This window comes from Ranitomeya variabilis, chromosome 4 (genome assembly GCF_051348905.1).
Source record: "Ranitomeya variabilis isolate aRanVar5 chromosome 4, aRanVar5.hap1, whole genome shotgun sequence".
NCBI classification, from domain to species: Eukaryota; Metazoa; Chordata; class Amphibia; order Anura; family Dendrobatidae; genus Ranitomeya; species Ranitomeya variabilis.
This window is the reverse complement of record NC_135235.1, coordinates 66,489,943-66,513,972: the sequence shown is the minus strand read 5'-3', so window position 1 is coordinate 66,513,972 and position 24,030 is coordinate 66,489,943. Positions and strand designations below refer to the sequence as shown.

The window sequence follows — 24,030 nt, the reverse complement described above, 5'->3', positions numbered from 1 at the left end:
TGCACAAGCGGAAAATGTCAGCGAAGTGAGTAGTCACCTCCTCAGATTGGTAAGTATTCACTGTCACATCTACACATAGGACAAATTATTTTTCCTTTTTTCAGAGCTCCTCTTCTACTGCGGCAGAGACTGGGCAGGAGCAGCGGAGTCACAGTCGGGTGGCACGGCGGCAGCGTGTAAGTATACCTGGCTGACTGTATAGTGTATCCTCACTATACAATTCTTGAATCTTCATTTCTTTACTTTTCTCTTTCTTTCCCTGTTGCTTCTGTACTAATTTTTTTTTAACTTTTAATATTCAGGCCATTTCTCTGCTTCTGTTTTCTTTCTTCCTTAATGTCTCCAACATTAATGTTCTGGGGTTTTTTTAGGTTCCAGAACGGGATGAGGACCTCATAGAGAATGAGCACCTAATCTCTCTGGTCCATGAGCGAGTCCCGTTGTGGGACACCCGGGATCCACTGCACTCCAACAACGCGACGATCCGGCGGCGTTGGAATGAGGTGGCCACAGCGTTGTGGGATGGCTGGGACAATGCCCCAACTCGGGTCCGATCTGCATTTGGTAAATATCGCAATGCAGTGTGATGCAGCCAAGACCTTGGCCATGCTCACACAAATGTGTATGATGATAGAAAGTAATTAATTTTTCTTAGCACACACAGTTGTGTGACCACGGTCAAAAGACCATTGTCCTAACTATTATGTTTTGTTTTGTCAACAGTGTCAAAAGTCAAAACACGTTGGCGATCGACGAAGGACCGCTTCAACAAGGACCTGCGCCAAGAGAGCCGGCTTCCTAGTGGTTGAGGAGCAAGGATCCGTAAATACAAGTACCACCGCATCCTTGCATTTTTGAGACCGGTCCTTGCCCAGAGAACGTAAGTATATTTATGGTGAAAAAAAAAAAAAAAGTTTTTAAATGCTTTTGGCTGCCGTCACACTACCATTTTTGGGTCCATAATTTGCATCAGTTTTTGTAAATGAAACCCGGGAGTGGTAGATAAATGCAGTAGTGGAGCATCTGTTTTTATTATACTTGTCCTGACATACTTCCACTCCTGGTCTTGTCTTGGCTCCAATGCTGATGTAAAATACTGAGGCAATACTGACAGTGTGACGGCAGCCTACACAACAGATCTATAGTCATCAAGTCAGGTGTCAGAAATAATGAATTCATGATACACAAAGAAAAAGCTCATGAATTCATTATTTCTGACACATGTCCTGATGAGTGTAGATATGCCTTGTATCACCTCCATCGTCCCTTCATATTCCACATCAGAATTTGGAATCCAAATCCAGGAGTGATTGATACATGCAGATGTGGAGCATATGGTTTTATTATACTTTTCTTCGTACTGTAGTACTCCTGATTTTGGCTTGCAAAGTCTGATGTAAAACGCAGTCCAAATAGTGCTAATGTGACCTCAGTCTTAATCTCTATGTTTATATTCCACAGGAGTTAGCGTTTTGTAAATGTTTGGTATTAATTTTTTTTTAATCTTTTTTCACAGCACTTGGAGCTCCACTGTTGGCCCAGGTTCTGGAGCGGTCCTTCATCAGTCAGCCACGGACCTGTCCCAGCCATCCTCCAGCACTGCAGCAAGTGGGCCTGCCACACTAACTGGAGACCAGGAAGCTGGTCCATCAGGTGATCCCCTTCCCCAGTCCTCTGCCTCTGCCCATTTTTTGGGGGGCTCCTCCCGGCAGCGGCAGAGGGCCGCGGACAGGTCACTCGTGCCCGAGTTTTTGTACTTGAGCTCGGTCTTCCACGAGGGACTCAAGGCGATGGGTGACCGACTGGATACTGCCATTAGTCATATGAGTACATATATCCAGGAGGTTACCACAGCCCTTGCCCAAGTGAAAGCCGACCTCCAGAGGACAGCACATCATTTTTTTTAATCAAATAGAACAGGGCATGTCGGAACCCCTTACTCCCGATCTCCAGATTAGTGTTATGCAGGCCTGTAATGCTGCTTACGTGCAGGCTATGCAGCAGAGTCGGTATTTTCAGCAGACAGTGGGGGCATTTCCACCAGTGCCCACACTGTCATGCTTTACCTCTATGGTGACATCTGCTGCATACCACTGCATGGCCACCTCCATTCCAAACACTGCCGGACCTTATTATAGCACCACCACCATGCCGAGTGCAGTAGGACAGCCCACCGCCACCACCATGACAACTGCTGCTCCTGCTTGGACCTCCTCCACTGCCACCACCATGCTGCAGCCGCAAGACCCTGGCCTGTCGTTCCCCGCCACCAGAAGAATGCCGCTGCCGGACCCAGGCCTGTTACCCGCGACCACCACAGGAATGCCGCTGCCGGACCCAGGCCTGTTACCCGCCACCACCACAGGAATGCCGCTGCCGGACCCAGGACTGTTACCCACCACCAACACAGGAATGCCGCTGCCGGACCCTGCCCTGGCGTTCCCCGCCACCACCACAAGAATGCCACAACAATGGCAGACGGACTGTGACAGGTCGGCCACAATGGTCAGGCCAATACCAAGTAGCCCAACGAGGCTCCCCGGACGACAGCGCCAATCCAAAAACGGGAAAGGCAATAAAAAAACCAAAGACAATAGCTATCCTTCCCCCCTCACCTCCCAATGTGTCTGTAATGTCTGGTTTGTCTCAACCTTCTAGTGTGTCTCTGCCCTCTCATGTGTCTAGCCCAATCCCCGAATTTCCCGACCCCAGTAGTTTTATTGCACCTTCTCCAGCCACCCCTGCGTCGTCGATAGTTAGCCAGCCCTCACTGCTCCAACACAGATGGTTTGTGTGTGTTTGGTATAGAGAAAAAAGGTTGCCCAAAAAAAAACCACTTGTATTTTCACTCTGACTTTTTGTCGCAGACTGAAGACAAAATGGTTGCAATACACAGCTGAATACACAGCTGTAACTATACTCAACTGGTCGTGTCTTCACAAAATCGTTAGTTATGACACCAGACCTGCAGAGTACATAAATGCCTTGTATTACCTCCATTTTATCTTCTTTGTACATTAAATCTATTTAACAGAAAGTGAAGGTACGATGGAGGTGATACAAGGCATATCTATACCCAACAGGACTTGTGTCAGAAATAATAAATTCATGAGCTATTTATTGGTGCATCATGAATTCATTATTTCTGACACCTGACTTGATGACTATTGATCTGTTGTGTAGGCTTCCGTCACACTGACAGTATTTGCTCAGTATTTAACATCACTATTGGTAAGCCAAAAGCTGGAGTGGTTCAATGTGAGGAAAAGTCAAATAAAAATATAAACACCCCCTCTGCATTTAACAACCACTCCTGGTTTTGGCTTATATACTGATGTTAAGTAATGAACAAATACTGAGAATGTGACGGCACCAAACAGCCATCGTGTACACAGTCTGCCTCAAATAGCTACTGGTGAACCGAGTCAGAACGCAATGACGTCAACAGCCAAGCCCAAAAACCCTAGTGGTGTGTAAGCAAATACATGGGAGACATGGTGGAGATAATAAAACAGAATTATTTTATTAAAACAAACATTATCAACATTTTGAAAATAACTGTTACACACCCAAAGCCAACAGGACATTTTACACCATATTGTCCTGCCATTCCACACGTCCAAGGTCTGAATCAAAAAAGGCAGCAAATTGGACCCCCATGTGGCCAACTTCAACAGTTGACCGCAGCGGGTGATGCCGGTAATCAGGCAAAGGGTTTGCAACTTGTTCATCAAGTTCAATGGTGCGTCGTTCCTTAGCCAGAATGTAATTATGGAGAACCACACAGGCTTTTACCACCTCATCCACTGTCTCCATTTTTAGATTTATGGCTGGTGCAAGAATGCGCCAATTTGACACCATAATCCCAAAGGCACACTCTACTGTTCTGCGGGCCCTGGTTAGTCTGTAGTTATAGATCCGTTTTGTGCGGTTCAAGTCCCGACTTGAATAGGGCTTCAATAGATTTTCACTCATCTGAAATGCCTCATCCCCAACCATTACAAATGGCATCGGTGGACCTTGAGTGTTGGGGAGAGGTCGTGGCTGTGGAAAATTAAAATTTTTGCCATAAACACGTCGGCCCATATCAGAGTTTTTAAAAGTCTGTGAATAGTTGCCACGGCCAAAAGCACCAATGTCCACGGCAATGAAGCGACAGTCCGCATCGGCTATTGCCATGAGAACTACTGAAAAATATTTTTTGTAGTTGAAGAACTGTGAATCCCGTTCTGGCTGGTTTAATAATCCGGATGTGCTTCCCATCAACCGCACCCAAACAGTTGGGGAAATCACACACTGTCCAGAATTTATCTGCTATTTCCATCCACATTTCCTCGTTGGGTATGGGTTTAAATTCTTCACGGAGAACATTCCACAAAGCCCGGCAGGTGTCAAAAACTATTCCGGACAGGGTGGAAATTCCAAGGCGGTACTGGAAGTGAAGGGATGACAAGCTCTCTCCGGGTTGCAAGAAATCTGTAATAAAGAAAAAATAATTTACAAAAATGCAAAGAATCCATGTCAGACCAGCAATAATTATGACTAGCATTTGTTTAGAATTATTACGTACCTTAATGTAACCAGGAGACGTTCCTCTGGTGGAATTGCTCTACGGAGCTGTGTGTCCTGTCTCCGGATGGCTCCTTGGACACGAGCAAGCAAATCCCGGAAAGAGTCTTGCGACATCCTGGTATATTCCGGGAATTTGTCCGGGTTGTCATTGAGCTCGACATACAGGGTGTGATATGCACCACGGCTCTCCCGCAGTTCTATAATGGGGTGTTGCCAAAAACGCCTACGCCTTGTCCTTCTGTCTTTCACGGTTTCGGTGTTGCTCCCAAGCAAACGCACACGCAAGAAAAAGCTTGATGCTTAGATCCAGGTTGAAGTAAAAGTTATCCATGTGAAGATCCATCATGACACAGGATACAGGAGCAAAATCTGAAGATTTCAGCAGTCCTAGGGTCTATATATAGATATCCCATAATACACGCCCTCTGTAGTCCCATTGGCTGTTTCTGGGAATCTAGATTTTTCTCCTGTAAAATTTTTCACAATGCGCACCGCAAACGCATGAAAAACGCATAAAAAAGCATGTAAACTCAGCGTTTTACAGCCGCATGCGTTAACCGCATGCGCTTAAAAAACGCTGCGTTTATACGCGCTTTTCTGCGTTTTTCTGGTCCTTGCGTTTGCGGATTAAACGCTGCAGATTAAAACGCAAATGTGAAAGTAGCCTTAGAAAAACTTTAAAAAGGATAATGCAGCCACAGAGGCATGAATTATCAAAGAAAGTACACCAATGTCATTAGGTCCAAGGGATCTAATTAATTATGTATGTAACTTCTATTTTGAAACCTGGTGATAGCTCTCATTTATTATTCCATTTGTTGGTTATACAGGGAAATTTGCTACCAGATTCTTCTTAGAGGCCACATGATCAGAATACCCTTTTATCAGATTGTCTGTGTTGACCTGTCATAGTTTTTAAGGTTGAAGATAGGTTGGACCTGATGGATTTATGTCTATCACCTAACATGTTGATCCAGAGGAACACCAAAATCTCTTGAGGCAGATGGTAATTCCCCATATTAGTGGAAAATTCCATCCCAACACCACATATGGCAATCGGATAAGTTCTCCGGATTACAGAATCTAATCCATAACCTGTAATGTTTCTGTTTTTGCAAGAAATCATACAGGCCCCTTTCTTGTTTTCCTATAAAAAGAAATGTCCAAGCTGCCAAAGTGATAGAAATTTATCACTTACCCACATATTCTGTAATAAATGTCAAATTGCAGAGGACCCCAATGCCTAGAACTCGACAGTCACAAATCCTGAGGAAGGTAGAGCTTGAACACCTTTGTGGTCTACCATGTGTCCTTCATGACCCTTCATTCAGGGTCCATAATGCTATACTTTGAGTGATTGCCCCTTTCCCGATGGGCGACGGACCCTTTCCCGATGGGCGACGGACCCTTTCCCGATGGGCGACGGACCCTTTCCCGATGGGCGATGTCTTGAATTGAGGGATATCTTTGTTTTTAGTGTCATATTTTTCTAACAAAGTTGGCTTGTAACCTATATGGCCATCATTACAGCTGTTAAATGAGTTGCCACCCAACTTTTGTAGCAAACAGAACAATGCTACCTTGTTTTGCAAAAATATTGGAACAATGTTTGTATAACTGCATCACCATAATTTAACCTTCGTGGTGGATACAATGGCAACCATGTAGATTGTCGCTTGGCTTTCCCTAAATATATACTGTAACTTGGAATTGATTAACTAGACTGTTCTTTCTAGTCAAGCTGTTAAACAACTTTACATTTATTTCTATATTTCCATTTATTAATTTGGTGTTTCTGGAAGGTTTATAGGCTGACTTGTGTAAACTGGAGATGGAGCTTCAAAGGCCTCGCGGATGTGTAGCTTTAGGGATTGACATGCTAAGACCACAAACGACATAGTATATGTTCAGCCTCATATATTACGATGTAGAAATAGAAATTTACGTTTTTTTACATGTTTACATCACATATAAACTCTAAGCAGATGTTCTGGTGCCCAAATAGGCATCCAGTATGCCCTCCGTAAAGAGATGTATATATAGTTTTTTAATCAAAACCTGGTGTGCTAAGGATTAATTGCCGATCCTGTATTTATAGCCGCGCTCATTAACCCCCCGGTTTATTGATGATGTAGTGTCTGTTGTTTTTCCCTTTTTATTTCATGTTTAGGTTTCTGTGATTTGTCATGTTTAAAGCAGAAAACAGGCCCGGATGGTGGGAGCCCTGGCCCTTTTATGTATGTAAACACGAACAGAGCAACTCTGCTCCCCTGCGCTCTTGTTAACATTTTGTGTACACGATGAAATGCCGCTGCCAAGACCCCGTGAGCGAAGAGAAAAGAATAGATCAAAAAGCTCAGCCGCGTTCCACATTTTATATTTGCATGGCGTTGGGCAAAAGGAAGAGAATTGTTTATAAGCTTCGAATATAAGAGGGGCTTACATGGAATGTGACATTAGAAAACGACCTGTGACAATCCATCTATGTTAAAGGGTTAGTCTCTAGTGATGAGCGAGCATAAGATGTTATCAGAGCGCGCTCGTGTCCTAATCGAAGATTTTCAGTGTGCTCGAAAAGAATACTGGATTCGCCGCGGCTGCATTTCTCCCTGCTGTTTGTCAGCCGCAACACATGCAGGGATTTCGGGTTTGTTAGGTAATCTTTGCATGTGGTGCTGCTGTCAAACAGCCGTGAGAAATTTCAGCCGCAGCAACTCCAGTATTTTTTTCGAGCATGCTAAAAATACTTTATTAGCATACGAGCGCACTGTGATAACACCTTACCCGAGCACGCTCGCTCATCACTATTAGGCTATGTGCACACGCTCAGGATTTTTAGCTTTTTTTAGTGTTTTTTCTGCCGTTTCCCACCGGAAAAAAACGCTAAAAAAAAAGTTTACATAACCATCCCATCATTTTTAATGCATTCCGCATTTTTTGTGAACACGCTGCGATTCTTTCCGCGGCGGAATCGCATTTCGGAAGAAAACGCAGCATGTTCATTCTTCGTGCGGAATGCAGCATCAATAGTAAAAAGTTGGTCACACTTGTCAAACACTATGTTTGACAAGTCTGACCAACCTGTCAATCAGTTTTTCATCCGATGCCACAGATTGCTTGGAAAACGCTAGTGTTTAGCGGGAATAAGCATGCCAATTCCGCATGAGATATACCCGCGGCAGGGAGTTGCGGAATTGCCGTGGAAATTTCCGTGGCAATTCCGGACGTGTGCACATAGCCTTAGTCTCATCTTTTTTTTTTTTTTTATTCAGGAGCACACCGCTCCTCGACTTCCAGCTTTGCTCGCTGGGGAAGGGAAGTCGAGCAGAGCACAGGTTTTTGTTTTGTTTTTTTCTTTGCAGAAGTTTTGTTCAGGAGTTTGCCGAAACAAGGAAACTGCTATAATGAAGGTGGGACAACTCCTTCCAAAACTCTTCCGAATTTTTATCTGTGCCCAGTTGTCTTTTTTTTCCTTGTTTTTTTTCACCAAAAGCTATAAATTATTTATTTTTAAATTTGAACTTTCCTTACGACGTTTAATGTATGATCTAATTTTAAATATTGTTTGGACTTCTATGGATGAGGAATGCTAAATATGCTTCGTTATACATTTTTTAATATAAACTTTTAGTTTTATTAGTAATATTATTTTTAGTTGTTTTTTTTTAATAATATTTATATTTTTTTTAGCTATTATGCTTCTTACATATTTTTATAGTTCACACTAAGGGGCTTGACCCTTGGCTAGTGTTAAGAATTGCAATATTTTAGCATGAACTTTGCTACATTTTGGAATTAATTTCAAATTTGAACAAGAAAAAAATATCATTAAAAACTTCTTTAATCCAACATCAAAAGGCGTTTTATACATGTTGGATTATTATTAGAAGCCATTTAATGTTGTTATGATGAACTAAATGTATAAAGGATGTTAAAGCAAAACAGACATTTACAGACGGTTCTGGAAAAACTAGGACACGTTTCAGCCCTGAGCACAATGATATTTAGGCTACGTTCACACTAGCGTTGTGCGCCGCTGCGTCGGCGACGCAACGCACAACGCATGCAAAAACGCGGCAAAACGCACGCAAAAACGCTGCATTTTGCGACGCATGCGTCGTTTTTTGCCGAAAATCGGACGCAAGAAAAATGCAACTTGTTGCGTTTTCTTGGTCCGACGCTTGCGGCAAAAAAGATGCATGTGTGGCACAACGCAACAAAAAAAAACGCATGCGTCCCCCATGTTAAGTATAGGGGGCGCATGACGCATGCGTCGCCGCTGCGTCGCCGACGCAAACCCGACGCACATTAGCTTAACGCTAATGTGAACGTAGCCTTACTGAACTGACCATTCGCGTTTCTTATAGGAATATGTGAATTGTTGTGCAGTATCTTCTGAGGAAATGGCCAGAATAATAGAATTTTCAATAGATTGATGTGACGATTGTGTTTTATTGTTGCTATAGGGGGCGTTTTATGTTAATTGCAAATATTTGTTCGGAAAAGTGCTAAAATTTTCAGAAATCTAATTAGGAATATTGAGCTTTGTTTAAAACCTGAATCATGCAGCTCCACTGCGCCAATGTGTTCATGACAGCACTTAGCCTAATGTGGTGGCTGAAGACCGGAAGAGTTAACATAGGGGCATGGAGCAGAAAGGCTGACGCTCTGCGCAGGTTCATTCAGTTGTTACCTATTTTTTAGATTGATTATTTTTTGGGAATGATGGAGTTTTGCCATTAAACAAGCGAGGTAGTAAACTACGTAGAACAACAATTACAGTAAATGAAAAGGAGCATAATAGGGAACATGCACCAGAAAAAGTATGTAATTTTTTAATTCACGTATTTGTTAAATGTATATTTTTAAAACATTTTTAGTAATTTTTTTTTTACAATTTTCCATATCATCATCAATGTAAAAAAAAAAATCTTGTATTTTTCACACTGCCCACTAAGCCTTAAAGGGGTTGCAAAGGCTTGGGGCTCATGTCTGCAGTCACTGTATGTCACTGTATGTGACTGCAGACTTGTGAATTCTCACAGCGTGCAGTGTACGCACTGTCAGATTTCTCCGGTGCTGGTGCCGGAGAGCATGCGATTTACAAACTTTCGGCCACATTACGACTTAAAAAATGTTTGATTATTTGTGAGCAGAATCGGGCTGTGTGCTTCGTGGAGCTTCCAACGGGTCTCATTTTACGGTTACGCCTGAGATTGACCAAATCCTCTAGTAGACTATAATCCAGAGGTGCAGTACCCTTTAAAGGAGTTGTCTATCCTTGGGGTTTAAGGCTGTAGTCAACCTATGTGTCTGTGAATCCTGACAGTATGCAATCTGTGTATTTCTGACCACAATCCAGCTAGAAGTGTCCAGCCTTGCACAATTCACCAGTATTGAGCAAGACTGTGTTCGTCTAGTTGGCAGTTGACCGCATGTCTGCAAATCGCAAACTTGCGGTCACGCTCTCAGCGCCGGAACCAGAGAATCTTGACAGCGTGCAGTGCTTGCTGTGATGATTCACAAGTCTGCAGTCACAGAGTGCACAGAATCTCCCGAGTACACCGTACACATGAGCACATATCTCAGCTGAGTTCTCATGTTTTCAACACAGAGCAGAAAGCAGTTTCCAGACGCCCCTGGCAGCAGCTTGTATCTCCTTAAAACAAAAGGTTTAGGCATTGAAATGTAATCTGCCCAGTTCTTCTCTCCCCCACCATCACCATGTGTAAGGAGAGTGTCGAGAAATACAGTTGGAAGCTGATTCTACAGCTAGATGAATTTATTTTAATGTGTCTAAAGTAAAAATGGATGAAACGTACTAATATTCTGTAGTTATGAAAACTTCCTCCATGCTGAGAGTTCAGTACCAGCCATAAGGTTCCAGTCATCTCCACTTCTGGAGATTGGTTTCAAGAGTGCTGTCCCCATTCCCTGTTTTGTTGGTTTGAACCTCTTCTTTACCACTGATTCAGAGACAGAGAATACAATAACAATATTCGTCACACTGATGACCATATCTGTTTGTTTGTGTGCTCTTTCTTGCCTCGCTATCATAGTGTCTCTTTAAGATTTGATGTAAGTTGAGTCACACATTTGTGAAACTGAATCTTTAGCCATCCTCCCATGACATCACCATGTCACAGCGCATGACCTGATCATACAGTCAGTACAATGATGGTCACAAGGATAAGGGTTTTCTTACGAGAAGAGCTTTTAAGGTCAATCACACATAAATAGATTTTGAGATGATCAGATCTGGAGATGTGCATTAAGGCTCCATACACATTAGACTAATGTTGGCCGAACTCGCCGGCAGACTCTTATGTCTTCTAATGGGTCTGGGACCTCTTGGCACGTTGGATTTCTAATTGTGGGTCCCTTCTAGAGAACACAAGCTCTTTGTCCAAACTTCTTGAGAATTTGGGGACTCTGAAGAGATGGCTGTCAGACGAACGTTTCATCAACTGACATCTATCTATTGCGTATAGGGCAGTGTATCTCAACTCCAGTCCTCAAGACCCACCAACAGGTCATGTTTTCAGGGTTTCCTTTGTACTGCATAGGTGATGGAATTAATGCTTTAGCAGGTGATGAAATTATCACCTGTGCAATACTAAGGAAATCCTGAAAACTTGACCTGTTGGTGGGTCTTGAGGACTGGAGTCGAGAAACACTGGTATAGGGGGCTTTAAATTAATGGTCAGTAGGGGGGCTAGTGGCAGATATTTTTCTACTGGACCTCTGGTTAGAAATCCCATTGACATTCCCAATGCCAATTCCTTTGTGTTAAGATTGTTAGATGCGATAGCAATGTCCTGGTTTTTTTTATCTGACTTAATTACTATGTCTTGATATTCTTAGTGAAATATTCTTGTGAGTTATTCAGAGGATTGTGACCTAATGATCTCATTCATACCATGAATTGCAGAAGTAAACGCAGTCATTAGTTTCTATATGACTTAGTAACCGGTTAGGCAATATAGCTTACTTTAACATTTAGACTGAATTTACTGAATATGTAAAATGTTTCTGTCTGCACGCACATGTCCACTATATGGGCTGCAGTAGTGTTAAGACTTAGAGGTTATACTGGTTTTTTTTTTTCTAACAGGTAGGTAGTTGCAGGAGCTGATCTCTGCTGGCACAGAGAGGTCACAGACCGCTCCGGCCGACAATTCAGCTGCTTACTCTGATGTCATGTCGACAGAGCAGCTGCTTCTTTTCCACGCTGCTCTGTTGACAGGTCATGACTACCAACGTCATGCTGATTGGCTGCTTAACTGCAGGATGCCGACTGCCAATCAGCATGACATCGGAAGACACTCCTCGTTAGCAGAGCAGCCTCGAACAAGAGCTACTCTGTTGACATGGAGCAGCTGAATCGCTGGCAGGAACGGTCAGTGACTGCTCTGAGCCTGCCATGCAAAGCACAAAATTCTGATGACCAAAAAAGCTGTGTGCATGATATATCTGAAATCTCATAAAATTTGCTGGTACTGTAAAATGCAGCTGAAAATTTTCATAAAAACGCTTTAAAAAAAAGAAACGCTGCAGAAACACCTAGTGTGAACTTACTCCAAATAGGCAGTTTTATGTATGCTCAACATACATAATTTACTAAAAAGAAAACAACAAAAACTAACATCTACTGTAGTTTTGGGCACATAGATAGGCCCATCGTGCCTAGTAAAGTGCAGGAGTTGGAAACCTCAAGTATTGCAGCACAACCTTATTTACTTCATTGGGAAGAATCGGCAGTACCAGACACATCCTGTCGATAAGAGCGATACTGTTTCTGGAACAGAAAGCAGACCCCGTTTTAGGTGTCTTGGATCACCGCTGCTCAGTTCAATGACCAGGTGTAGCCGAAGATTGGCCTAAGTTGCTAGTTGACAAATAGAATAGAGATTGGTTATAATAATCTTAAAATGGAAGCAGGATGTCATTTTGAGAAGGACCAATGTTTGCCTTGGACATGATGTTGGCCAGATGTAGAGCGTCGGGGTGTTCAGAGGGGACTGAAGCTCATCTTTGGCTTCTAGTCGTGTTTCTTTGTCCCAGTTCAAAGCTTGGACAGAGCCATCTCCCTTGCTCTGCTCGGTCATCGGCATCAAGGCTGTTTAGATGCTGTGTAAGTGGCAATGTTCCTGCCAGCATTTCTTAATGTGCCATTTGGTCAAAGAGCAAAATATTTCATCAACTAAAAAAAAAGTGCTGAAATTCCAAAGTCTGCATATAGGGATTGAGAAATAATTTTGTAGAAACTCGCACTTAGTGTGATCCAAGAATGCGTTCTGACTTATTAATTTTCTCTTCGAGGAATTCATCACCCTGATTCATTAGTCTTACCTTATTTGAGCTGCAGTATAATTAGTAACACGTCTTTAGCGGTTATGAAAGTGTCTTCACAATTCAATTTCTTTCTGATCGCAGCTGCTCATTTAGTATAATGTATTATAATAAGGAGAAAAACACTTAACGATGGTGACCAAACCGCTGTTACTCCATAAATGGAGCTGAGAGATGGCTTTTAAATAGGTTATCCGGAGTCCAGAGCTGCTTACTTCTGTATTAGAAGTGAGCAGTGCTGATGATCTTGCCACCCGCACACCTACCGAGACGCATGATTGGTAGCGCATCGTGCATTTGTCCTGTCCTAGTGAACTGGACACGTGCATGATACCGACTGATCATATACCCATCACAACAGGTTTGTGGGGTCACTGCTGATGCGGAAGTGAGCGGCTTTGGATGGCGCTTTAAGAGTGGTGGAGGTCCAATTTCTGGGACCCACCCCAATCGGAGTGGGAAAATTTTTTATCCCCAATGGGACACATGTACTCCCGCTAGAATGGAGCAGCAGTGCGCTTCCTTGACTCGCCGCTCTATTCATTCTCTATGGGACTCTTGAGTGCTGTGCTCGACTTTATCCAGCAGCTCCATAGAGAAGTAATGGAGCTGCAATAGGTCACTCCATGCTCCATTCTAACAGGGATAAAAGTACCCGTTCTGCCGATACGTGCGAGTTCCATCAGTCGGACCCCCACTACTCAATAAGTTATTACCTATCCTGTAGATAGGTGACTACTTGTTCTCTCCGGAGACCCCTTTTAAGTTCCATGAATCCAGCATGTAATTTATACCACTATGATATATTTGATGAATATTATGAGTAAATATATGTCATATGTAGTGTATTTAGTGCACAGATGCTGCACATCTATTTTTAAGCTATTGTATCTACCTCATGCCTGCACTTTGACAATGCCTCTTTTAGGGGAAGTGTATTATTATTTATAATTCTAGTGTATAACCTTGTCTGGAGGACTCTGCACTTCCATGTATTACAGCATATTACAATGTTCCTTGTGTAATGCCTTATTTAGCCTGAAGGGGCACTGTAGGGAAACTAAGCACGTTGTCAGATTCCACCACAGGTAGTATCTGATCACTGGGGATCTCAGCAGTGGGACAATCTGTACTCAGCTTATGGTTGTGTTGATGTTCTAACAAAAGGGAATTTACCAACTCGTACAACCCTAAAAGGAACATCTGACTTTTCCTCTGCTGGAAATGGTGAATGAAGGAGGGGTAGAACTGAAATGGATGTATTCACTTGTAGAAATTTGTGCAGCGTAGATTCTTATTCGTACGTCTGCATGAGGCTTTTCTGCTCGCCCAGTTTAGGTGTATGGAACAACCACAGACATATCTGATGGTCAATGTGTCTTTCCATGATTTCATTAAGGCAAAGTTCACACTGGGAGTTTCTGCTGCTTTTTTTTTCTGCAGCAAAACCTGAATGCTTGGCAGGAAAGAAGCTGCAGTAAAAACGCTGGTTTTGCTGTTTTTTTTTGCGGCGGTTTTGGTGCTTTTTTTATGCGTTTTTTCCATTCAATTTAATGGCTGAAAAACGCTGAAAGAAATCACATGCTCTTTGTTTAAAAAACGCAGCAAAGCACAAAATACTGATCTCAAGAAAACCAAGGTGTGTGCATGAGACTTCTAAATTCTCATAGACATAGCTGGCACTGTAAAAAGCAGCTGAAACTTAGCATTAAAAAAGCTGCAAAAATTCCCAGTGTGAACATAGCCTTAGATTGTTTCGGTCTTTGCCTCTGTGGTATCGAACATGAAGTCTGGCCTGGCCTTGCCCCAATAATGTAATTATTACAGGAAGACTCCCACCTTGATATGGTACCTTTTTAAAGGGACTCTGTCGGAACAGAATGACTGTTCAAACCAAGCACGGGCGCTCGGTGCATCTTGGCGCTGCCAAACATTTATATGCACCTTCCAACTGACTTGTTTCCATCTATCTCCTCCCGCCTCTGGCTCTCGGGTGGAGATTGAGGTAAAACAAGCAGGTGGGAAGGTGTATCTAAATGACTGGCCCCCGCCAAGGGAGCACTGAGCGCCTGTACTTGGTTTGGTCCCTTTAAATCTGGACCTGCATTGGCTCAGTCTCCTGACAGGTGTAATGTTTGCTGATCCATCCCATATCTAATTTGTGCTTCACTAAGGGCCGTTAGAGCTGAGCTGTAGGTTGGGAATAAGCTGTTAACAATCCAGTGTTGTTGGCGCACCATCACCCCGCAGTCTTACTGCACTGCCTACATTTAATCTCCCATCCGTCCTCTATAGCTGGAGGAAGTCTTATTCTAAAGAGTCATTTCCAAGAAGCCGGGAAACCTAATGTTTGGGTATTGACAGCACAACCACTTTTCATTGAACCCTCATTATGAAGCACGATCGGCACTTGTAGCGCTCATGTTGTCCTACATGGAGCGAGCTGGGCAGACTGGCTGCGGGCGCTGCTTCTCACTGATGGACGCGCACTCTTGTGATCCATTAGCTCAGCCGGGCTTTGGCTCTCGAGTTCAGCAGTCTGCTTTTATCTGATACGTGGCGTCTAGTTTTCTTTTCTGTCCATTAGTCTTGTTTATTTTTTTGTGTGTTTAGGATGCCCGGACATTCCTTTTACCTGCTACCTTTGATGACGGGAAAGAGAAGTGCCCGTATGACCCAGTCATAGGTTACACTGGCCTTATAAAAGGTAAGACGTGTGTGTATTCAGCATTACAGAGGATGAAAAACAAGGCTGCTTCATTATTTTTTATGTGCATGACCTCTCTTAAATTCACTCATTGGTGTATAGTGTGGTTTGCCCGGGCAAGATAAGTATTTATGACCCCAAAGGCAGTAATAATACCCACTTCTTAAAAAAAGAAGAAAAAGCCCCTTGAGTGCCCTGTTAAAACAATCAGTTGTCCTCTCTTAAAGCAAATAATGCTCTTAGTGCCCCCGTAAACAGTAATAATGTCACCTCTGTGCCTGCACCCCCTGCAAAAAAAAATTTAAACTCTCCTAATCTGAGCAACTGTGTCCTCCTCTCCCCTGCACACAGAACGGGCTTGCAAAAATGATGCCACGCAGTGACGTTATTGTGCCAGCTCTGCCTGGTTGCTGGCGTCTTGTACAATTTAAATTAGTGCACCCCGGAGATTTCAGGCACCCTGCTAGAAGTCTGAGGCTTGTGCACTGCCCTAGTTATCGGCAGTAGTGGTATGCTGCTGCTGCTTTTATTTTGCCCCATAAGAATTTGCACCCATAGAAGCTGCCGATGGACGATGTCTGATATCACAGGTCAGTCTTATTCCCAGTAATAATACCTGCATCCTACTGAATATATAGATTATCTGAAATCGTTATGCTGCCATATCTGTGATCCTTATTTACAGAGACGTTACTTGAAGCTCCTTTTCTTTTTTTTCTTTTTATTGGATCCCACAGGTACTAGGGGCCCTGCTGCTCCTGCCCTCTATAGCTGCAGGGCATCCTTGAGCCTAAAGGAGAAACCAGTGATCTGTGACTATAAGGGTCTCCAACTCCACTTTATTATAGTTGTTCAGTTTTGGTAGATCACCTGATTGATAATAAAGGTTTTTTTTTTCCATAAATGTTTTTTTGTTTCTTCTAACAAATCAGACTTTTTGATCAGACCCAGTTGTGGAGGCCGTGACTCAATACTGAAGCAGGAATGTAGAACTTAATAGACTAAAAGGCCTTTAATAAGTTAGGGATTTATGGATGTCAACCCATGTGGAAATGATAATGACTGAATTTGCTCTCTATCAGCCTTTCCTATTTATTTATTTATTTATTTATTTTTACCCACTTATATGGCTCCATTAAAGAGGTATTTCCATCTCTAAGATCCTATCCCAATATGTAGTATTTGTAATAAAAATATTAGCAAATACCTCTAATTAGAAATGTAGTATAGTTCTTCTGATTTACTATGTCTCTTTCCTCATGTGCAGGCATTGCAGGACCTTAGGTATCCATGGTTACGACCACTGATATAGTGACAGCTAGTTGCTAATGGATACCTAAGGTCCTGCAATGCCTGCACACAAGGAAAGAGACATAACGACTCAGAAAAACTATACCACCTTTCTTATTGGAATTATTTGCTAATATTATTATTATACCTATTACATATTGGGATAGGATCATGGAGATGGGAATACCTCTTTAATTCCACATTGCTTTACAGACATTATTGGCACTGTCCCCATTGGGGCTCACAATCTAAAGTAGTCCTCCCACTGTACATTTATGGCATAGTCACAAAAGCAGGAACTCGCCACTGGGACCCACATCTATCTCTGGGGGGCAAGTGGGCCTTCTCACAGGACCTGCTATTAGTGGAGATGTGGCCTCACATATTCATAGAAAAAAAAAGGACAGGGCGTATTTTTCGCCACCTCTTAGTAACTAGTGGGCGCACAAGTGGGGCCCCGTTATTGAGATAAATGCGGGTTCTACTGGAAGGACCCTCATATAAAAGGATGCAACAAATGAGTACGGCTATGTTCCCATGGGATCTTTTTGCTGAGAAAAAATAAACCATGTCGACAATCAGAAGTATTTCTTTGTAGAAAATCTGCAGATTACCCACTTTACAAAGGGTGAAATACACACTGGCATCCGCAGCGTGAATATTTAACATTTGCCGTGCTGGACACTTTTCAGAATGATGTTTCGGGGGATGATGTGCCACTGATAGGATCGTTCTGTGTGCAGAGAACATCGTCTTATTACCGATCATTCTGTGCATCTAGAATGTTTGTCGTCATGTAAACGACCACCGATAGCCTTTTATATATTTCCGAACAGTGGTCGTATAACGGCCATGATTGGGCAGTGTAAATAGGCTCTAAAATGCGATAATGTTGTTTGTATCCACTTTGTGTAATAATTATAGCTCTAATCACTCTGAATTTGATGGTTGTTTTGTTGCTTCCAGATGGTGGCCTGTACACCGCTTCTCGCTACGGGTTCCAGTATCTGCCAGATATAAGAAGAAATATTGGTCCACTTGCTATAAAAACGGAGGCATCCACCGTACACTGGCTAATGGGTATGATATGTTGTTTGTTTGGGGACAAAAGCTCTTGAGTATTTATAGATTATATATTTTTCAGACATATCTGAACCAGTGGTGGTTTATTTAGAAGCCTTTTAATGTATGCTGGTAGCTGAAAGCGAATCTTCTGGGAGTTAAGGCTATGGGTACATAACGTCATCTGGGAGTTATAGTTGATGTTGTAGCACTTGCAGTATATAGTGTAAACTGAACTGTGGTCACCTATGAAGCTCAGCCCATGGCTGAGCTTCACAGAAGTAGTAATATGGCAGCGGTTGCAATTGTAACTGATCTGTGCCCTGCTATCACATTGCTGGGGGCTGATGGTCATTTGAAAAATTTCTAATTTTTGGTTTTCATAAAAAAAATGTGATTTGGAACAAGAAAAAAAAACATTTAACACAAAAATCTGATTTAACCAATAGGTAATTTTCTGATGATACATTCCCTTCAAGTAGATGGTTGCCTCCTGGACAGATTAGGGATCTGGTCGATATGTAAACTCTCTCTTCATGGCACAGTATAAGGGGCTCCTGTGTTGTCACCCATCCATTTGTGTCTTTAATGTCCTCTAAATTTTGTTATCATTTCTGTGACTCTTTGGTCTCGTCAGAGTTGTCCTTTGCCACCAGAATGTTTGAGCTTTTCAACTCTTTGCTTGTCTAAAGCAGCAAACACCTGAACCCCGCTTGTACCCAGACTTGTCTCCATGGTCTTTAAAAATGCTTTTTGTCCTCTGTTTCAACCTTACAGTTTGTGTTCAAGTTACATTTTTGGGAAGAGCTGTAAATAATTGATGGTAGAACATATGAAAAAAGCTTCTGCTCATTCTCTGACGTTCTCGGTTATGACATTTGCTAAACATGAGATTCTGGGTCAGTGCGATATTTTACAAGATGGCAGGCAGATTGTAATTGGCCTTTTCGAAGCTGTCTGGGTTTCTGAGGTCTCATTCCTTTATCGGCTGTGACAAGGATATCGCCTCTGGACGGGATGATTTCTTTGTCACATTTTTTCTGTTTATTACAATAAGCCATGGACTTTAATTACTGGACTATTTCTGGATAAACTACATTTTTTTTTAAGAAAAGATGACAACTCTGGAACATGTAGATGATGTATCCTTCAGCCTTGTTGTTGAGGTTTTCATGAGTTCATCATGATGGTATCCTTCGTTGTCAGCCTTCTCGTTGAGGCTTTCATGAGTTCTTCATGATGGTATCCTTCATTGTCAGCCTTCTTGTTGAGGTTTTCATGAGTTCTTTATGATAGTAACCTTCGTTGTCAGCCTTCTCGTTGAGGTTTTCATGAGTTCTTTAATTGTTTCTATCCACCATTTGTTTGTCTTCTGCTAATAAAAAGCTCTGGTAATTGAATCCCAACTTCCCAATCCTTGTGTCCTTGACATAACTTGTAGGGAAACTAGTCAGGAGTTCCCATAGGCATTAGATGGTCAGGTAAAACCTGGAGGGTTTGCTGACTTTTTATATAATTTGCATAGGGGAACTTAACTGTGGATCAGCACAGGACGACCTAAATACTTCAGTGGAAAAGTCTCATCATATTGTTCAAATTCTGCTGCAAAAATTCCTCTAATTTAAAGCAATTCCATCACTCATAAATGTGATTGTCAATGTCCGCAACAGATATTCTCCAATGTGTTGATGACATTTCACAAAATCTGATCCACAATGGTGCTATGGTAATATACAACGGATCCAGACAAATAATCCTCTGGGTATGCCACCTATGTAGACACATACCCTAAAGGAACCTTCTCACTAAAAACATTGTTGGCATCATTAGGATCTTTACCTATCTTCTTGGATCCAAGACTAAAACAAAGTGGCAGGCAGCGGTGCTGGGAAAGCATCATGTCTCCTGTAAGCTCCATGTTTTTTTGTTTTTGTTCCTGTGGTTGCCTGGTGTGCCAATGCTCTATAAGAGAACAATAGTGTGGCCTTCAGAAAAAGCAGAACTAAGCCAACAGGAGACGTTGGATGACATTTTCCTAGTCTGCTGCTCTAAGCTTCTAATTGTAAGGGGACCTATCTCTTGGACTCCAACCCATCAGATGTTGATGGCATTTCTTGGCTTTATACCATCACTGTCTGTACTGAGAAAACAGGGAGTGAAAGCAGAGCTGTTTGCTGTGTAATTATTGATTTTAATGTGTTTCTGCAGGAAGCCCAGATTTTCTCATTTATTGCTGTGTTTATGCAGAGGATTGGGTACCGTACATCAGAAGCAGAGCTCCCACAGCCATAGATGTATTAGAACAATTCATCAGACATGATTTTAGACTATTAATACCAGCTTCTTTTCTGAGACGTTTACATAACTAATTAAACAGTGAGCAAAAGTAAAAATATATATTTTTGTGTCACTTTTAGATGCAGAGTTTGTGACTTCTACGTTGATCCCAGAAAGTTTAACCACTGCCATAGGAGACGATGATAAAATCTACTACTTCTTCAATGAGAATATCATGGAAGAAACTTCAGAGTTTCTAGACAAGACAAAGGTGGCAAGAGTGGCTCGCGTGTGCAAGGTAAGACAAGCTGGTCTAGTTCCATCTGTGTTAGTTCACCTTAATTCATGTATTTTGGGCTCAAAATAATTTTGCATCTCGATTTCATTAAACATGTTGTGCTGTTTGTTTCCCTGGTCATTGCTGACTGCAGAAAGAGTTGGCTAAGAATCTGTCAGTGAGCTTGTTTTGTTTTGAACGGGCGTTTGGCACTTTCATCTGACTATTTCGGAGCTCCTCTCAGCTGATTTATAACCAAAAATCACAGGAGAGATGAACTTTTATGTGATCATAAATCGGCACCCTGGAGTTCAGTTAAAGACCAGTTGTCTGTTAGAACAAGCTCACTGACAGATTTTTAGATAACTCAGTAAAACTGTTAAAAATTTGTAATAAAACCCAATTCCAAAAATTATTCCTAGACGAAAATACATGCATTAACTTTAAATTCATTGTCCCAAGTTCAGAAGTTATTCTCTATCAATTGGATAGGTGATATCTTTGTGATCGCTGTGATTCTGACCTCTGGGACTCCCACCGATTTTAAGAACAGGGCTCTGAAGGGCGTCAAGTGAATGGAGTAAAGGTCAAGCATGCGCCACTACTACGCTCCATTCATTCTTAATGCGAGTGACGGAAACCAGCTGCCAAACATGGCGCACATCTATCTCTGGGGGTCCCTTTCAGAATGAATGGAGTGTTGGGAGTCCCAGAATTCGGGACATAGATGGGGAGTAACTTTAAAACTTGGCACAACCTATTAAACAAAAAATTGACCTGAAGGAGTCCATGTCTTTTGATGTTCTTGGACCCAGAGTTGGTAAATGGCCAGGACATAAAAGGGCTGACTATATACTGTCTTACGGCGTATAGATGTCATGGGGGAATAGATATTTGAAGGTTTATTAGAGTTCGGCTTTGTTACATAGCATATATAGGTGACCCATTATGTTCTTTTTTTTTTTTTTGGGGGGGGGTCGATCATTGATTGTTCTCTGTGAAACCAAATCCAATGTCTATTTTCTGTAATCCGTCCAGACCCACTAGTGAAAAACAGCGATTTATTCCAATTTGAGTACCTGGCACGGTCTCGCCTATGAAGTGAAATGGTCCCAGCTCATCACTTTATCCAACATGTTTCTTGCGTTAACCGAAGGCAATAAATGCGTCTCGTCCTGTTTGTTCCAAAATATCACAAAATAGCTCATGTTTGCCCAATTTAAAGTCAAGCCATAAATGAATGAATGTTGTCTGACAAGAAATCCGTATAAAGCATGTTTTCCCGGTGATCTCATTGTTGTTTTGTTACACGCCGTCGGATCCAGTGCAGACAGATGGTAAATAGCTTTATTTCTTATCAATTTGTGAAACATTTCCTCCTGCTGGAAACAGATTTCGCAAAGTGCAGACATTCATAACGTGAATCTGTACATCGAGCTTGTGTTGTGACTGTCAAACAACCAAGTGTGTATCTGGTCACGTCATCGTGTTTGCATAAGATGTAGAGGTAATCACTTTACATGATAAGGATGAACATTATATGAAATAAGGAAAACATAGCTTTCTCCCGGAAACAGCGCCACTCTTGTTCATGGGCTATTTTTGGTATTGCAGCTCAGTCCCTTTGAATTCACTGGTGCAGAGCTGCAGTATCGAACATTGCCTTTATAGGACAGGGCTGCCTATACTGGGAAAACAGTTTTGTCTTTTCATATAACCAGTTTGCTTTTGCTATAGGCACGAGATGTATTTCTGTTAAATAAACTATATATATTGGGTACGTTTTGAGAATATTTTTTCCAAAAGTCTGATGGGTCTGTTTTTTTTTTTTCTTTACTGAGCCTGAATATACCTTAAATTATAAGTTCTTAGCATCCATCATTATTTTGTACAACACTTACCCCTAGGTGGAAATTGAGTCATTAAGGCTGTGTGCCTAAGTTGTTTTTTGGTGAATTTTTGAAAATACGTAGAGCAAAAAACACACAAGTAACCATTTTTTCTTAAACGGTGCAGAAATGGCGCAGAAGATCTGTAACATCAAAAATTCACCAAAAGGTCATAGTGGGAACATACCCTAAAGGGTTTTTCTCATCAATATTTAGGATCCGTTTCCTTGGAACCAGGGCTATGGAGTTGGTAAGCCAAACCTCTGACTCCTCAATTTCCACGACTCTGACTCCACAGTACTGGTCACTACTGAACATGTACATAAAGAGCAGCACAGATTGATCTCAACTAAAACTCCACAGCCTTGCCTCACTACTGAGCATGTACATAAAGTGCAGTACAGATTCATCTCGTCTACAACTATACAGCACTGGTCATTACTGAGCATGTACATAAAGTGCAGCACAGATTCATCTCGTCTACAACTATACAGCACTGGTCATTACTGAGCATGTACATAAAGTGCAGTACAGATTCATCTCGTCTACAACTATACAGCACTGGTCATTACTGAGCATGTACATAAAGTGCAGCACAGATTCATCTAATCTACGACTCAGCAGCACTGGTCACTGCTGAGCATGTACATAAAGTGCAGCACAGATTCATCTCGGCTACGACTCCACAGGCCTGCCTCACTACTGAGCATGTACATAATATGCAGCACAGATTCATCTCATCTACGACTACACAGCACTGGTCACTACTGAACATGTACATAAAGTGCAGCACAGATTCATCTCGTCTACGCCTACACAGCACTGCCTCACTACTGAGCATGTACATAAAATGCAGCACAGATTCATCTCATCTACGACTACACAGCACTGCCTCACTACTGAGCATGTACATAAAATGCAGCACAGATTCATCTCATCTACGACTACACAGCACTGGTCACTACTGAGCATGTACATGAAGTGCAGCACAGATTCATCTCAGCTACGACCCCACAGCCCTGCCTCACTACTGAGCAATGTACATAAAGTGCAGCACAGATTCACCTCAGCTACGACTCCAGAGGACTGATCACTACTGAGCATGTAGAGAAAGTGCAGCACAGATTCATCTCAACTAAAAGCCGAAATCCTTAGATTAGGAACAGAACAGACATTTATAGGACATTTCATAAATTTCCCAAATTCTTATGAAAAACATTTACAGCACATCCTGCATTGTACTAGTGTACCCAATGTATTATATATTTTAGGAGTCGGTCCATTTTATACCGTCTCCCGACTCCACTAAAATGCACATCGACTTTGACTCAACAGCCCTGATTGGAACTTGGATTCCTGTTTGCCAGGAGGTGGTGCACTCTCGATTTATTGACCGCTTGCACGAGTGGTATGGTCGTGCCCTTGGCCTGATCTGTGCACTATCCAATGCTGTAAGTAGAGGCTGCTTTGTCTCCAGTGCATTGGGGGAGTGGAAGAGCGATGATAATGGTGGGATCCAGTGACATAACCAGCTTCAGAGAAGAGCTTGTAAGCGTTGTGCTCCTTGCCTGGGAGTTTGGCCATCGCTGATAGTGCAGATGTGG

At 42.2% G+C, this 24,030-nt stretch overlaps 1 protein-coding gene across 1 annotated transcript in view; it reads left to right on the top strand.

Annotated features, from left to right (window-relative positions):
* The window catches only part of SEMA4G (semaphorin 4G), a 228,030-nt gene that overhangs the window by 146,988 nt on the left and 57,012 nt on the right, over positions 1-24,030 (top strand). Inside the window, exons 6-8 of the mRNA XM_077258634.1 lie at positions 15,538-15,631; positions 17,888-18,001; positions 20,401-20,558. Coding sequence (XP_077114749.1) covers positions 15,538-15,631; positions 17,888-18,001; positions 20,401-20,558 — 366 coding nt within the window. The remainder of the gene's footprint in view (positions 1-15,537; positions 15,632-17,887; positions 18,002-20,400; positions 20,559-24,030) is intronic.